The sequence below is a fragment of the Vigna radiata genome, chromosome 3 (genome assembly GCF_000741045.1).
Source record: "Vigna radiata var. radiata cultivar VC1973A chromosome 3, Vradiata_ver6, whole genome shotgun sequence".
Lineage (NCBI taxonomy): Eukaryota > Viridiplantae > Streptophyta > Magnoliopsida > Fabales > Fabaceae > Vigna > Vigna radiata.
This window is the reverse complement of record NC_028353.1, coordinates 320,525-339,378: the sequence shown is the minus strand read 5'-3', so window position 1 is coordinate 339,378 and position 18,854 is coordinate 320,525. Positions and strand designations below refer to the sequence as shown.

Here is an 18,854-nt window from a genome sequence, read left to right as displayed (position 1 = left end):
AACTTTTATAATAGAATTAAAAAGGAAAAATAATCTGAACCCGGAAGATCCTGTATGAATTTTTGTGAGTGTTGTTAGTCCTGAGGGTATATTTGAAGGAGTGCTGATACAAAAAGGTTCTAAATCTGATCTTAGCATCAGACGTAAAGTCGATATTCTTTGCAGTTTTAAAGCAGCCAAATAAACGAGAACATATTCATAATTTCCAAAAGAAAATTTCTTTTTGCAAAACAACAATTTTCTGTGATATGAACACTTGAATAAACGGTGAAAATGAACAAGGAAGAAGAAGAAGAACAAGACAGGAAGAAAGGTGAAGAAGGTTAATGTTACGGTTAAGGAGGGTCGGGGTTGCGGGCCCCACCGGCTCCCATCTTAAAAGTATAAACGATAACGCCACCACCCACTCCCTTCTTCTCTTATCAATTTTTTTTCTTCTTTTTCCCTTTTTTTTTTTAATTGGTAACGCTTTCTTCCACTCTCATTTCCTCGTCGTACTCTGTCCCTTTCTCTTTCTCTCTCTTCCACCGGCTACTGTCCCACCCGGTGCCACTCTCACACGTGCCCCCTCCTCCCAAACACTCCGTCGCACGTGCCGTCCCTCACCCATACAACTCCCTTTCTGTGGTGCAACAAATAAAAGTTAGAGAGAGAATAATAACTCATGGAAGCAATATATATGGAGAAAGATAGATAGATAGAGAGAGAGAGAGAGTGTAGGTATGCGTTTGTGTGTGAAGGGTGAGAGATAGAAAGAGAGAGAGAGAGAGAAAAAAGAGTTGATAAAAGCATAATTTTTTTTCTTGGTGTTTGAAGGGGCATGTAGATGCAGTAGCTATAGATTGGTTTATGGATACCCTTCTTTATCTTTCTTTCTTTGTATCTGGTTTTGTTTGAAATCTGAAACTTCAAGATCGGTTTTGGGTGAGTGAATCTTCTGGTGGGTTTCTGTTTTGCACTGATGAGGATCCGGAAAAGGCCGGTGCTTTTCCCGTCGTCGGTATCGCCGTTGCCTCTGTCAGATCCACACCTGATCAGCCGGTCGCCGGTGGTGGTGCAACTAAGCGAGGCTGCTTCCACGGCAGCGAAACGTTCTTCTTCTCCTTCTTCTGCAGTGCTCCATCGCCATGCTGCTTCGTGGAGCTTGGATCGTTGCCAGCCATCTGATCAGTCTCTACCTTCGATCGGGAAGCATAGCAACGGCTGGGATGATCCCTCCGGCATCGGTGAAAGTGGGGCACACAGACAGCACAACAAGCAAGACCCTTTGGTAAGTAAAAACACACACAAACACTAATTGTTTAATTTCCGTTTCCCCTTTTTTCTAAAAAAAAAAATTGGTTCACTATTTCCGTTTTGTTTTTTCGAATTTTCATGATGTGGGCTTTTACAAGTGCACTTTTTTCCAATCTCTCGCAAGTGGTTACCCGTTGGTCTCAAATTCGTTATTTATTCATTTTTCAAAATTAATAAATTTGTTTTTGGCACACCCAGAAAGGGGCACGCTTGGGACAAGAACAAGATCCTATGTATATTTTTGTTTTGTTGGTGTTGCAGGATGAGGTTGTTGTTGGAAGGGAAGAAAGTGGAGAAGACTCCGGAGAGAAGGGTAATCATACCAGGTAAAATTAAGAACCAAAAAAGAGAAATCGTTTTCCCCCTCTCTTGTTCTTTCATGAAGTCTCGTAGTTAAAAAAGGTGAAAAAAATCCGAGACCCATATCTAGATTTGAAGTTTTTAACTAGCATGGAAAAAGAAAATATTATTATTATTTATATAAAAAAAAATGTATACATCAGTGGAAAATACTGTTGAAGTGATTTTAATTAAGAGTTTTGTGTAGCCACCATATATGCTCTCCCACATATCTAACCAAAGTCCTTGTTTCTTTTCTCAAAATTGGACATCTACCATTTGCACTAGAGGTGCACAAGTAGCCACCACCGAATGCTGGTCCCCAACTACACTGTGTTTTCTTCTTTCGAAGCATTGCACTATTATTTTCACTTCATCTTCCATCCTCCTTTTACCGTAAATTTTATGTGTTCACGTTCATCTATGCATATGTTATGGTTGTGGGTCTGCTTTGTTTCTAGGAAAGGACGCAACTTGGGTTTGGAAACTCTAGCAGGGGTGTTGTCACCGTTAAGCCCTTCTTCTACTCAAGGTAAATGGCTAACACCGAATGCATGTCAATGTGAAAGTTGTTCCACCGAAGAAAAGGTGTTCACCGTGTTGTGTTATTCATGCGTTGCAGACAGATGGTACGAGGAAGAGAAAGCTATTCCGCTGAAGAAAAGGAGAGGGGCATTCGAGGAGAATAATACTGCTGCCACCCATAGCAAGAAGACGAAGGCGAAGATGAAGACGAAGATGAACAAGAAGTGTTCCTCCCGGAACGAGGATAGCACGGAAGAGGAAGATGAAGAAGAAAAGGGAGAAGAAACGAAAGTGGATGATGTAAACATGAATGTGAGTAAGAAGAGGGTAAGGGGTAGTGCACTCATGGAAGGTTCTAGGTGCAGTCGTGTGAATGGGAGGGGATGGAGGTGCTGTCAGCAAACTCTGGTTGGTTACTCGCTGTGTGAGCATCACTTGGGGAAGGGAAGACTCAGAAGCATGACAAGTGTTAGAAGCCGTTCCATTGCATCAACTGCACCAAAGAAGGTGCACATACACCACCACCACCATTCTTCTTCTTCTTCTTCTTCTTCTTCTCTAGAGAAACAAAATGCGAGTGTTGCTGAGCCCTTTGGGGAGGAGGAGGAGGAGAAGAAGCCGGAGATAATCACGAAGAAGAGGATGAAGCTGGGCGTTGTAAAAGCGCGTTCCATAAGCAGCTTGCTAGGACAAACGAACACCCAGATTGCTGGTGTAGCTCATGAGAATAGCAAGTAAGTATAATAAGTACAAGTGCAGAAAACGGTTATTATTTCATGTACTTGTAGCTGAGAGAAATTTTTAATGGTGGACTTGGTGCCACTGAATCATGTGTCAACCTGGTGTGGTGCTTTACTTTGTTACGGTATCATGTTTATATTTTACTTCGGCAATTGCTTAGATTGTGTACGATTATTTTCAAAGCACTGCACTGAGCAACATATTCTGATTTTTCACTGGAATGTTATGTTATCCAACGGGTATTTTGATCATCATAACTGCGTGTCCTTTGACCGAGGAAACAACTTGGACTATCGCAAGAAAAATAGTTTTTTTTTTAATATCAAAATAATCTTTAATCGATAATTTTATTATTATCAGAAAGGAAATTAACTGGTTTGTAGATTAAGCTGCTGTTTAAGCTTTAATGGTATTGGTGTTGATGAATCTCGATATCACCCCGTGCATGCATGGTGTCAACAATTGCACCCTCTCAGCGCGCGAGGTCTGCAATCCGCCTAGTTATTTTGATTTTGATGCTTTAAGAAAAATATACTATTTACATTTTTTTTTTAATTTCTGTCATTTAATTGTTTGATTAACTATTATAAATTCTAACCTTTTACATGTTTTTGGAATTATTCTTTACTCTTTTCGACATTTAAAGTAACGAAGTGCTTTTTACATTCATAAAAAATATATTTTCACATTAAACTATAATGTTATTGTTAATAGTTTTGTTTATACAAATGATGATAATGTTATTGTTAATAGTTTTGTTTATACAAATGATGCAAGAAACTCATTATTATATCTTTGTGTTCTTTATTCTTGGTGATAAAGGAACCACGATTTAAAAAGTGGTAAAAAAAGATGACATAAGAGTTAGTAAAAGAAAAGAAGTAACGCATCTTTTTAAATTTTATTAAAAGTTTATTATTTACTATTTGCAATATAATTTACAGTTTTTTAATGAAAATATGTATTTTTTAATAGAAAAAGTTGTTAAAATATTTATACACGAAGATTTGTATCAATCCTCTAAGTACGTGATTATTTGGATTCTGAAAAATGGATATTTATTATTGCTAATAGTAGCTTCAATTTCTTAGAGGTAAGTAATGGATTTATTTTTAGTTTTAGTTTGATTCTATACGGACTGCATAAATTAATTTGCGAATTTACGCAGTTCTATATTGAGTAAGTAAAATAGTTTGTCTTTATTATTGTGAGGCGGTTACTAAAAAAACAACTGAGTATAGTTTCAATCTTCAATAGTATATTATATAGTGGAGTTTTAGGAAAATCACATCACTTGCATTAAGTGAATACGTGTTTTTTAATATAACATGCTATTATAAAAAATTATTTGCGGCTACAATTGTAGACGAACATTTATATATGTATTATCCATAAAATATAAAAAAAAATTGAAAACGATGGCATGATTTTATCCGTAAAGTTGGGAGGTGGAAAGAATGTGTGTCGCCTGGCTTTTTGCAATCAAATTGCAACAGAAGTTTGAGAAATCGTGCATAAACACTTCTGCAAAGAGTTTAATCACTTGCAATATTCTCAATGAACCTGGCAAGTCTTTTTGTTTCTGTACTCTCTGATATTATAATTTGTCTTCACTGGCCACAGTTTTTGGTTTTGAGAGCTACATGGGAAACAACAGCTTTTGATTCAGATGAATGGACCCTCAACGCCCTTTTTCTTCCATGACATGACCTACATATGGCAGGTCAAGTACCCCAGAATTATTTGCTTTAATTATAAAAGGCTAACAGAAAAACCAACAACCCAATATCATCATTCCTTGCTTTGAGCTTCTATTTACATGAAAAATAATCATTTTTTAGATGTAAAAAATAAACATGCAGTCAGACTATATGTTATAGAATTTATATTTGAAGTTACAGTTTCTTGATATGATTTCGGGCTACGATTGTTTGATGTTGTTCTGTCCGGGTTTTCGTGGAAAACTACAGACGTAGATTTGTCGCATAAAACATCATCTTACTCTTGTTTTTGTTGAGTTATTTAAAAGATGAAAACGCAAGAAATTATCTAGTCTATGAAAAGGTAAAGTTTTCCTTGCGTAGCTATTACAGAAAATAAAAAAATAATCTTACAGAAAAACATGAATGTTGACCCAGTGATTTGTATAAACAATGTTCTCTAACAAAATAATCCTCTGCAAAGTCATAGCGTACTTTTTATTGGTAATGAAAAAGAGAGCTCAATGGGTTGACATGAGTGATTCCTGCATGATAACTTTTTGTGTGGTCGATGCCTTTTATGGCCTAATTGCAGTAGTATGGTAGTGACCATTTTGATTAATATTATAATATATGCAGCTTCTTTATATCTTCTCTTGAATTTCCATGCCAATTCCTAGTAAAGTTTATATGACAGCCATTGAAATATCTTATGATGTTCTTCCTCCTTTTTTTTCACACAGTATAAATGGAGTTCTATGGAGAAAAGTCTATATATCCTTTTGCATATAGTATTAGAAGGTGATGGGGAAGGGTTTTAGAGGACAGCCACTGAAAAAGTTGCTATCTTTTTGAGTGGCTATAGGCTATAGTATATATATATACTCATGTATTCCGTTGACTTGTTGCAGCAAGGTAGGGTTTAAAAGGCGCGTATATGCTAACTTGGTTTGTTTTGGTTTTGTTCATAACTATAATAAATTTTGTGGATTGTTTTTCGTAGGTTATCTGTGTTTGGGAGAAAGAGACGCAGCATTACATGAAATTCACTTTTCTTGCGAAAGGAATATCTCACCCACACATATATATTATAAGTTGAAATGAACCCTAAAATACTGTAAATTAGTTGGTAATATTATTAATATAAGGGTAACGATGAAAAGGAAAGAATGTCTGCTAAAAGCAAGAAGTAAAAGAACAGATAGAGATTTTATGTATTATGTATGTTTGGAAGTGTTGCATCGCATTGGATGCACGTCTTTAAAGCCTATAGTGTAAGGTGATGATATTTGATATTTGTTTTTGACTAAAATGAGTTGCACTGTTACTCTTTTTTACTCTATCTTACCTTTTCTATTTTTAGTTCTTATTTAACACATTGAGTCTATCTCACTTTCATTTACAGTTTTACAAAGTTCTCAAAAAGGTTTTGATTTATGTGGCTTAGGCATTAAATATGAGAGAGAGAGATTCTCTTGGATGGAGACGGCTGAGATGGAGACCCTATACCAGCAGTTCTCCACAAACCACAAGACTCATGCCTTCCACCCAATTGCTCTGGGAGTCTTAGCTACAACAAATTAATACTGTAATGAAATGAAGAAGACTAAATAAGTGATAAGGTTTCTGATGAAAGAAGCTGAAGAAAAAGTCCTCCATCATGTATATTGCGTGTTGCTTTGGGTGTTAAATTGTGGCATTGATGGATGATGAAACTCACATGCATTAAGATGGTTAAAAAGTTGATATATTTTGGGTATGTGGATGCCACTTGTCAGTAGTGAAAAGGGCAAAAATGGGTTAAGCTTGATGAGATGAGAGGGCCCCCAAACAGCAGAGCAAGTCTTGGCAATAGGCAATACCATCCTTTCACTTACCCCAGTGGGATAATGTATTCAATTGCATGTGCTTACATGGTCCACCAATGCCACACACTTAAGCAAAATTAATTAACCACATAACCATTTTGGATGTTTTCTCATGCCACACCACAACCATCAAACAAGTACTTTATCTATCTCGTATTTTTCTAAGTAACTTAATTATAACCTTTTAACATATTTTATAAAGAGAATTTGAAATTCCATGGTTTTTCAGTCCTCGAAAGGGTTGTACTGCATAAAAGAATTAATTGATAGATCCCTTTACCATTTCCATTTTTATCATCTGATTGTGTGAGCACTATGTGGTTAAAATGGTGGAATGTGAGAATTCAGAACTATGGTGGGACTGCTTCTCTCTAGCTACCTCTGATTCTGCAATGATGCCTTTTGCTTCTTTGAAATCATCATCATCATACCTCTCAGAAAAGTACGCAATAATTACTTTTTCTTCTTCACAACCAAACCTACATGTATTATATGGGTAATGAAACTTTTACACCGTCTGATATTATGGGTGTTACAAGTGGTTTAAAAAATAAAATGATAGAATTACGTAATATAATATGTAGTATCAGATCTGGAATCAATATATAAATAAGTGGATAGTTTATGTTAACTTTTAGTATAAGGAGGGTATCTTTAAATCTGTCACTTGTTTTGAATTCCACAGTTTATTTTTAACCAATTTTATTAAATAAAATTCATTAATTATCATTTAAGAACACATTTATATCGAAGTTTATATCGAAGGAAACATTTTTCTTTAAAGTGATGGTGCAAAAAGAAAAATGGTAGCAATGTGCAAATAACTGGATAGTTTAGGCTAGCTTTTAGCACCAAGAGAAGGACATCTTTGAATTTGCTACTTGTTTTGAACTCTACAGTGAATCCACGTTATTCTGTCATTTTATTTTTTAAAACACGTGGACCACCCAGATTGTGACACGTGACGGTGTCAAAAATTTGTCTCATTCTAAATGTCAAAGTATCATTATCCATATTATATATCTCTTCAATCCCTCGCTATGCTAGTAGATTTTATAAATATACTATAAACTATAAATTAACTTTATTTATAATTTAAGAGATCATTTCACTAAAGTAATTATAGTCAAGCATCTCATTCCAGCCATGCATAATTAGCATATTATTTTTTAAGTTATTAATATTTGCTTGCAACCTCTATTCGATCTCATTTCACTGATAATTTTCGAGACAAATTTCATCACTTCTACTTTAGTGGTAATTCAAGGTCTCCTTCATTGCAGGAATGGTACACCTTATTATAGAAAAAATATGTACTTTGATCTCATTCATTAAAGCATTCATACATTAAATAAAATCCTAAATCAAACGAACAAATTATTTTTTTTGCTAATAACTGAATAAAAATGTAAGTCCAGTAAGACTTTTGTATTAAAATAAAAATTTTAAAAACTATTTTAGAAATAACATGACATTGTAAAATTAAAAAAAAAATTAAGACAGAATAAAATTATGTGTACACCGCATATACTCAATTCTTCCTCACTACACCGTTCTTAGAACAAGTTGAATATTAACCATCAAGTTCATTCTGTTATAGATTATTTAAGGGGTATAAAATTTTATGAAGTATTATACATTTTTTTCTATTATTGTATTTATTGCTTTACTTTACATTTATTCACCTCGTGATAACCTTTATAAAATATTTTTTTGTTAATCTAATAAAGTAATATTCTTGTGACAGTGACATTATATAAAGATTATATATATTTATTTGGTTGGTCACTTTTTTTTTATTTCTTTATTTTCAAAAGATTTGTTGCGTCAATATCCAACCATTATGATATGGATGAATTAAAACTTTCAACCCAATGCTAGTATGAGACCGTGTCGTTGTTTTTTTTTAATTGTTAACTTGTATTAAAAAATTAATGCAATTATTATTATATTTAAAATGAATAATTTATGTAATTTAAGTATTATAATTATGCATAATTATAAATATAATATTTAAATGAAGAGTTTAATAATATGAAGAAAAAAACTAATTAATTATGGATAGTTTTCACTTTTTATTTATAATAAATTAATGAAAAATAAACAATATTATTTTTGTAACATTCCAATTTTAACAACTTACAAGTGATAAAATAAAACATTATAAGATTGATATACAAAGTAGTTTTTTCCAACATGGTATTAATACAGTTATCTAAAAAAACCATTACGATAACAATAAAATATGTCTAAAGCAATTAAAGAAAACTACTAGACGATAAGAAAGAATATTTCGCATATCATTATCTTTCACCAGAGATGTTTCAATACCTACCTCTCATCTACTCACACAAATAAGGTGATCATCACAAAAAGAACAAACAAACACACCAGAAACACTAAAAGAGACTACAAGGTAAGATTATGTGCAATACAGTTTTCATAAAAGAAACAAAGATATTATCATACATCACTCATTTATAAAGACAACCATATCACATAAAAACTCATATACTAGACTCAATTATTTGGATCTAAACATTGATGTATGATTATTGGTTTATGCACTTGCAGTTATCTCTACTACATGTAGAGTCATTGTCAATGGGTTTTACTCTATCACACACAAGGTTAGTCCTTTTAACCGTTGTAAGAACCTTGATAATGTAAAATCATTATCATTTCTAAAATGTCATTTTCTAGGTCTTTACATTCTCCTTAACAAGAAAAATTTTTGTCATCGAAAATGCACTTATCAGGTAGAAAGAAAAGTATGCTCTCCTCATTTTCTCTTATAAGAACCACCTAAACTTGACCGAGTTACCATCCCCAACACCTTAACTAATTGAAAACCTTACCTGTGTGCTAAATGGTAAAGTGTTCAACAATGTAGATTGGCTTAACCATCACTCTCAACCTTAATTCTTAGGCTTGAATGATCATTTACGCTTGACAAACAATTTGTATCTGCTATACAAAACTCATCTTCCCTATGGTCTCCAATCCATTAACTTGCAACCACCCCTTAACAACATATTGTTTTAGTTGAAATCACTAGCTTGAACAATACTTATTAGCTCTAAAGTACTTCATAGCCTTGGATTGTCTGATTTACCTTTTTCCAAACATTTTGAGACACTCATTATCTATAGTCAAGTGACTAAACGAGTGAAGTCTCCCTTAACTCTGCCTTAAGCCTCCACCCTTGAACTTTTCACCAACTTTAACATCTTCATCATCAAACCAGTGACTTGAATCCCTCTTCTATTCAAGCATTTACTATTATTTTCTCACTTATAGGTTGACACTACAATACAAAACTATAGCTCGATTCATATTCTTCACCTCCTACCCAACTTCCCTTGTGTAACTTCATTTTGCTAGCTATTGATGATCACTAAACACCTTTGATTAATCCTTACAAAGATGACATCTTCGTTGTTTTAAAGAACTCCCTAATGCATCAACCACCAAGTCATGAGTAAGACAGTTCTTCTCATGTACCTCCCATTATCGATAAACATAACTTACCACCATTTTGTTGTGTAACTTTGATCCACACACATTTCTACTCCTTTGTTTACTTAAAAGGATTATCATTTTGTATAAACTTGCAAAACCCCTTGGAACTCCCTTTCTCATAGATAGCATTAACACTCCCTTTTCTAAATATTGTTTTCATTCATTAGAACCAATTCCCACTAGAACAGATTGACATACACTTACTTCTTCTTCACGATTTACCAAACTTTGTAGATTATCACGATGACAGATAAAGACTACACCACTGCTTTTCTAACAACTTCTCTACTTTCTTTTTCTACTCCATACTCTTAATAGAAATTATCCAATAAGGAACTATTGGCATTGGTCCTACTTCTGACATTAATGCAATAGTGAACCTCACCACTCTTAGGTGGTAGTCTTAGTATATGCTTCAAAACAATTATAAAAGTTCTTCCACCATTATGTCCCCTTAATTACGTCTATTCTCTACCAGCCTTTGTCAGACAACACTCTTTAACATAACATGGAACAACACTTCTTTGGTACCACAATCCGCCATAATGAGATCAGAAGGAAACTAATTCATTAGCGAGATTATGCCCCAACCTTGCAAAGGAAACAAATCAAATAGACTTTGGATCTAGATCCTTTGACCATCATGAGGCATGCCACCCACCGAAGCAATCCTTCATCAATCTAAGCATTCACAAAAACCATCATTTCAAACTCAATTCCCTTGCAAGCAAACCATCTCATTTTCATGAACGAAGAAACTGATTAGTCTGAGTTTGCCACAAAGATCAATTTTACAATCTCGGTTCTTCAATCAGACGAGCGGAGAGAAAGAACTATTCGAGAAAAATAAAAAAACTTTAGAAAAGTAGTTTCTAAAAAGATTATGTTTCAAAATAATGAACCTCGTTCATAACAAAACTATTTATATTAAAATCTTTTGATATTAAAATAATCACGTGTCATTATTTTTTGAATCAATATTATTTCTAAAATATCATTTTCTAGGTCTTTTTGAAATTTTAATATTGATTTCTTTATATTATAAAAAATACAACTAAAACACCTCCAACAACAACAACAACAACAACAACAATAATAATAATAATAATAATAATAGACTATACTAATAATAATAATAATAATATTAATGACAAAATTAAAAAATAATATTTGAATATGAATTTATTTATTTTAAATTATAAAATTGACATAATAATTTATTAGTGATGTGTAGTAAAACAATATTGTTATATGATTAAAATTTATCATTAAACTTTTGAATTATATATTATATTAAAAATGAATAAATGGTTGTTAAAGGAAAATGTAAGCATACTGTACAATTGATCTAGTACAAAATAAATTATGACAAAGTTGATGTTAAATTTTTAAATAAAAACACATGTAAATATAAACAACTTAAAACAGAAAGGAACATTGAAAATGTATTAGTTATATAAAGTTAAACTTAAAATATTCTAAACAAAAGTACCATCTATATATGCATAAAATACAACATATTGTGAAATGTAATGTGTATTAAAAAATGTTAAAGTAACATCAATTTAAGGTTAAAATTTTTAAACAAAAATACGTGCTAATATTGGTATTGATATTGACAATTATATTAACACTGTGGAAACTAATTATTGAAGCATACTTACATTTTTTATTTTGGAATTATGCGTTTAGGTATGAATTTGTTTGCGCTAAATCATAAAATTTATATAATAATTAATTGGTGATGGGTAGTAAAATAATATTTTTAGATAATTAAAAATTAGAGTTTTGAATTATATATTATATTGAAGAGATACATAACATTGTTAAAGTAAAATATATACATATTATGAACTATTATTAAAGTAAAATATATACATATAGTGAAATATGATTCGTGCAAAATAAAAACAACACAAATTTGATGTTAAAATTTATAAATAGAAACACATGTATAAATCGCTTAAAAGACATAAATATATTGAAAGGTATTTACATAGAGAAAAATGAAATTAAACATAAAATATTATAACCAAAGTTATATGTTCGTATAAACTATCAACATTTTAAGTATATAGTAAATAGTTACAACAATCTTAATTAGTCTAGAAAGAAGAACCATTCTTTTGACTTAGATATACACTTATATATCTTTCTTTTTCTTTTTCTTTTTCTTGAATCTGCCTCTTAAAGTGACCAAATGCATAAAATTTTAAAGACTGATTCATAAGATGACCTCACCAATGATCGATCAGCTAATAAAGATATCTTTTCATTCACTCCTACCACCTAAGACTGATTACTTCAACATTTTGAAAACAACAATTCCACATGTTGTGCCTACCACTTGTCAATGCTAAAGGCAGCAGTTTAGGAATTTCCTCCAACAAGAACAGCTGGATCTTCCCTGAAAGTATCAATGTTTAACATTAGTTATTGTGTTTTTAATTAGTGTCATCATAATGAAAAAGACTCCTTACTTAGCTTCTGTTTTTACCTGTCGGATATTCCAAAAAGCCAGCATACTTAATTATTATCAAGAAAAATAATTCATGACCTTTTATTTTATGCTTATCTCTCTGCACCAACTTCTTTTATGACAAAAACCAAGAGAGAAACAAACTGATGATTCTTTATATCATATTTTCAACACTCATCAATATTCCCATTAACAGATATGAAAGAACAAATTAGAAAAATCGCAATCATAGAAAATATATAAATATCACAATAGCAGAGATATTTGCAATTAGTTGACCGTTACTTAAATTATTTATTAAATTATTATCAGCCGATTCAAATATATTTATTAAAAAATTGGTTTATATACTGTTATACATCTTCCTATACCACTTTCTTTTTCTGCTTAATTTTCATTTATTTTTACATCTATTTCTTTACCTATATATTCCACACTGTGTGGAGTGATTTTCTTTTGTGATTCAGATGAAGAAACAAGAATCGATTGAACAGATTCTATTTTGAAGCGTGGAGGCTGAAAAAAATAAAAGGTACTATATATAGAGTACTAGTTCATTGGAACTTACTGTCTCCGATATTGTGTGGTCTTGAACAGATCGTTTAGCGTGGCTTTGGTTAGCATTTTTGATCATAACTCTTGGTCCTTCTTTCATGAAAATATCTGCATTCAGCTTATTAATATTAACTGGAACGGAATTGCTTACAAAGTTAGTAGCACCATCTTTTTGAACTGAATGGGTTGAATATGACTTTGCCAAATCTATTGAAAAGTATGAGTCGCTGTATTGGTAACTAAGCTGTGAATGATCAGAAAGTGGAGTCCATTTATCCCGAAGCGGTGTTCTTTCTTCTAACTTTGATAAAACTTCAGCAGGGCTTAGTTCTTTTCCCAGTAATTCAAGTTCACCATTATTCATCTTCTCACTCTCAGCAGCTCTGTCGTACAATCTCTTGTTCCATCCAGCAGCGGTTTTACTATCAAAATTTTCTCTACTTGGTCCCCCTCCAATCAGATTTTGAAGGGCACAAGGTATATGTGTGTCGAATTCACAGATGTTGCATCTATAGAGCCAGCGGTGGTTGTGATTACTGGGGTGGTTGCACAAGTCACAGAAGAAGTGATAGGGTGGTGAAAACTCAAGGTTGATTTTGTGGGGATGGGATGTGATTGCGAGGGAGAGAGGGAGTGCAAGACAGAAGGCATGGAAGAAGATGGAGCATTGAGCACAGTGGTAGGAAAAGGCGGTGACACGGTGGCCACATGCGAGACAGTTGAGAGTGGGTTTGGTGGAAGGTAGAGGAAGGAGGAGTAGATGGTGGGTTGGATGTGAAGGGTGGTTGGTGATTAAGGGCATGTTGTAGCAGAGAGGGTGAAGAGAAAAAGCACATGTTTTGCACTGGTAATAGTCGTGACCAGAGTTAATTTTGATGTTGCATCCAAAGCAGGTTACAATATTTGGTAGGGTGGTGCATTGCAATTGCAAAGGATGTGGATGGCTAAAGTGGAAAACATTGGGGTCCTCCTGTGCTGATCCCATCTTCTCTTTTTTCTCAAAGTCCATCTTTTTCTGTCTCCTCTATATACTATATATTGCAGCATTGTTATGAGGTTGTCCTGTTTCCCTCATCTAATGTTTTCTTTTTCGCTTTCTTTGGTCTCTCTCGATGCTGTTTGTACTTATCCAAAATTGAAATCTCCGTAATTTTTATGTTTTCGATTCTTCATCTGTCAAACCGAGGTGAAAGGATTTGCAACCAAAGAAAATTACTTTTTTATTTATAGAGTGGTAGCATTGTTTTGTTAGATTCTCCCCTCTTTCTCGCATCGTTTGTGTCAATTCTGTCTCAATAAATCTTACGTTTCTAGTACCATTTCTTAGCTCTAGAATTGGATTATCTCAAATTTGGTAACTAATCTCTCAAATATCTATCTATTTTGCATTTCTGAAAACTTAAAGATAGTTTCAGTATTAAACCTCATTTTTTCTGTATGGGTGTACTTATATGTTCTTCACACACACATACAATCCTTATGATAAATATCTTTCACCTCTAAAGCTCATTTTGCAAGTAAAGGTTAACTACAACACAAAATGTTCTAAATACTTTAGGAAATGTTACCTTTCACCATAAACTGCATTTAGTTTGATACCTCTATTCCGTACTTACTATTATCTTATTGCTAATCCATAACGAGTGAAAATGTGTGATAGTAAATAAACCTACTATGACAAATTTTTAAAAATATATCATAATAAACTAAATTTATTAAAATAAGTTTTCAAAAATGTATCAAAGTTAGACTTAATATTTATATATTTATCATAATAAATCAAATTTACTATCACAGGTTATTTACATTATTTACATGTTGTTACTAGAAAGAGAAATCTTTCTATGACTGTTAAAATAATATCATAATACTCCCGTTTTACTTATGATAAAAAGTTTGTGTACATAGTGAATAAAAAAAAAAATCATATTTTAACAGTTTTTTTTTAATAACTTTTTTATAATAGTACACGTGTTATGATTTGTTTAAATTTATATTTAAAAAATATTTGAAACACAAAAATTGTTAAAAAGACTTTTTTTTTCCTGAATAAAATAACAAAGTGTGACATAAGTTTAATAAGAAAGTGAAATCATTCATATCAATTCTGACAATAAAAGATTTAATTAAATTTCAACCGCTTACCTCAGCTTTGAACTCACATGGTTTTATTTAAATAACTAATCCATTAACGTATTGAGAAAGGATCTTCACGAATATATAAACGAAACATCATGCGAAGAAAACAAAAGCAAAATATATAAAAAATTAAAAAATGACCTCCAGAAAAAAAACGTTGCGGGTATTACTTTGCTGTCCAAACTAGTTGGAAAATATTAAAAGCATAGATTGACTAAGTTTAATAAAAATAAAACTTTCAACACTTTTATTGAAATCAATTTCATAGTAAATCATATAATATTATCTTAATAATTTTATATATATTTACTATATATATAGTAAATATAAAACAAACAATATCTAATCTAATAAAAATATTTATATGGATGAGTATAATATATATTAAAATTTTATACCGATCATATGTTTAAATTTATTTAACAGATGATTAGTGAATTTTCTTAAAAAAAAAAGTGGTTACGACTTTACAATGCTTATTTAAGTTACTTAGATAAATAATAAAAAATTGAGTAGATAATTTACGATGAGAATCTTCATGATTAATTAATTTATTTAGTGTCACATAATGGAGATTATTATTGTAATTGCTTAAATAACCTAACATCTATTTATTTCCACTATTTTAAATCAATCATATTTATCATAAAGTTTTCTCTTGTGTAAAATTATATAGTTAGATTTGCACTTCACTTTTCACTTATAGTGATATAGGACTTTCAATGAAATTTGAGAACAAATTAAAAAAAAAAAACTAACGAAACGTGAGGAGATTAATCGTCATTTGACTTTAATGTTAACGGAAAATAAATTTCTAGAAATTTTTTTGCTGTATAACTTCGCATTAGAAAACCAGTAAATATTAATGAAAATGATAATATTAACTGCTAATAGCAATAAAATAACTATTGCAAATGGATTTCATGGTAAAACATATAATTCTAAATATGATATGTGAAATAATTTATTAAATATATAATTTCATAAGTATCCAATCGGATAAAAGAAATATTAATACAAATAAGTATAGTATATACTAAAATAGCATATGTTGACGAAATATTAAAATTTATTACATAGAGCAAACAAAAGTCACGTCACATTGCTGACTTACAAGTTAAATAGATTTAAAAAATTCTTGGATTAATAATATTAGAAAACAAATAGAAGATGAAAAAAAATAAAAAATATATATTTAACAGTGGGTATGGATTATTACAAAGATAGAGAAAGAGATAAGGAGAAGCAAGAAAAGGTTGTTGAGTTTGACTATGGCGAACTTTGATCTGGGTGAGAGATACAGTTGCCCTATTTTCTCTTTTCTCTTCCTCGCTCTCATTTTATCTTTCTGTCTGTCTTCAGTCTTTAACCACGTTCTATACTTTTTTTCTCATACATCATTCTTCCTTTATTTTCACTTTAATTATTGTGTTTAATGTTTTTATATAGTAAATTATCTAAATGAATGCATAATCACCAATTTTATCTATTGGAAATATTGCAATATTTTAGTATTCTGGATTTTTTTTGTATGGGCAGAAAAAAATTATGAACAATATAATACTTGTATTATATATATATTATTTAATTATATAAGTTGATAAAATAAAATTATAATAAGTTTTATAATATAATTATTATTTTTACATTGTAAATATTTATCAATCTTGCATATAATTCCATCATAAACCTTAAGCATTAATAACGAAAAATAGTTATTTTTATTAGTGAAAAGAATAAAAAATATATATGTAACTTGTAAAGTTTCTTGATAATTTTATTGAACAAAGACTATTGTATAGCTTTCAAAATATGTAATGAGAAATGTTTCTTCTTATTAATAAAAATTTATTTTATTTGATTGCTTGGGTAATTCCTATTTTCAGGGAAGGAACGTGTTGATTTGGTTTTTAAAAAAGTGTCAATTTTATCATCAAATGTATTAACGTACATCAAAATTAATCAAGTCCATTTTTTTCATAGCATTTAATACTTAATTTTGATTTATTGGACATATGTGGTTGAAATTTTGTAGTGTCGTGACATTTGTCTTCTATTGTGTAACCCATAAGAATTTTTTGATGTAGAAATTTAGGATTAAGATTTAGAAAAAAAGTTATTGAGTTCGAAGTGGAAGTAGTCAAGGGCCTCCTCCACCACGTGTCGACATCGGAGTGGAACGAAGCTCTAGGATGCAACTAAACACGTGCAAGAGTAGGGATGGTAAAAAAATCTGCACCAGCAGATATCTGAGGATAAAATTTGTGTCCGCAGATATCTGAGGATAAAATTTGCGACTGATAGTTGAAATCTGCAGATATTTACTACCCATAATGTGCGGTTAGCGAGTATTTTAATACTCGCTTATAAACGGATCGGATACAGGTATTATACTATTCGTATCCACTGATATCCATTATCTGCAAAAAATAAAAATAAAAATTTAATTTATATTTTATTAAGTTAAATTTAATTAAAATTGACATTAATTTATACTTTACAAGATTAAATTTAATTAAAATTAAATTTTAATTTATATTTAATTTAATTTATATTATATTTTATATATTTTTGTAATTCTATTTAAATTTTATTTTAATAATTTATAAAAATATTTTTTTAAAATAGTTGCAAATATCCTCGGATATCCCCTGTCTATGCCGAATTGGATTGAGATGTTGTGTTTTTGCATAACAAAGTGGACCTTCATGATGTTGTTTTTGCTACACTGAAATGTTTCAGAGGGTTGCACTGCCAAGATTAATATCGCGATGATGAAGAAGACAATCTGAGACACCTTTTGTAATACCACCATTTCCTTTTTCCTTCTTCCCCCTTCCTTTGCAGGGCGAAGATGGTGAAAACCCTAACCTTAATTTCAAATTGCATCGGGAAGATGGTGAAATTAATAAAATGTGTGAGGAGAAGAGAAAAAAAAGTAGAGTAAGTGTGTGCATAGATAAAGAGGAGGAATAGATGTAAAGTAAGTGAGTGTAGAGATAAAGAAAATGATGATTCAAATTTGATATTACTATGTTACAAATGTGCTTTGCCATGTCGTCACACAATTAACATCGTTTCTGAAAAGTTAACTGAATAAACTTAATTAATACACATTAACATGTAGATTAAATTGACACTTTTTAAAAACAGAGATCAAATAGACATACTACTATAAAAGTAAGAACTATCTTATCAATTAAACCCAATTTATTTTCTCTAACTTCAAAGACAGTTTCATATTCTAATAATAACATTAATTATTTCTATAGCAAAATCATTTTCATTCTCTCTCATTAACTAATGGTAATTGCAATATAATTCATTTACTTTATTAAAATTAAACATTATTACCATTCTAAGTTTGTCAAAGATTTTAAGTTTCCAAAATTTAGTCATTAAATTTGGAATCTAACATGGTGTTTCACAATACACCAATGTGACTTTTTCTTTTATGTTTTTAAGATTTCTTAGAAATTGAAAACTGTATTTTAATATATTTGTTTCCTTCATGATTGAATTTAAAAAAAAAAAGGTTTAATAGTTGAGTTATTATTATTATACATGAATATCATGCTACTTTTGGAGCATGATTTATGTTAATCAAAACTTTTCTCTTTCACATAGATTGACATGTATAAGCTAGAGTAACAATTGATTGTTATTTAGACACATATAACACTCATGAGT

The 18,854-nt window shown here is 31.0% G+C and overlaps 2 protein-coding genes across 2 annotated transcripts; one reads left to right on the top strand and one right to left on the bottom strand.

Moving 5' to 3' along the window:
- The first annotated feature begins 370 nt into the window (after positions 1-370).
- LOC106756813 lies at positions 371-3,150 on the top strand. The gene is made up of 4 exons (XM_014639408.2): positions 371-1,270; positions 1,558-1,622; positions 2,097-2,167; positions 2,258-3,150. Exons 1-4 carry the CDS (start codon positions 962-964, stop codon positions 2,896-2,898), a joined length of 1,086 nt encoding a protein of 361 aa, XP_014494894.1. The 5' UTR covers positions 371-961; the 3' UTR covers positions 2,899-3,150.
- An 8,955-nt stretch (positions 3,151-12,105) lies between these two features.
- LOC111241360 lies at positions 12,106-14,278 on the bottom strand. The gene is made up of 2 exons (XM_022778947.1): positions 13,039-14,278; positions 12,106-12,398 (listed from the first exon to the last, which is right to left on the bottom strand). Exons 1-2 carry the CDS (start codon positions 14,032-14,034, stop codon positions 12,348-12,350), a joined length of 1,047 nt encoding a protein of 348 aa, XP_022634668.1. The 5' UTR covers positions 14,035-14,278; the 3' UTR covers positions 12,106-12,347.
- Positions 14,279-18,854: the final 4,576 nt, after the last annotated feature.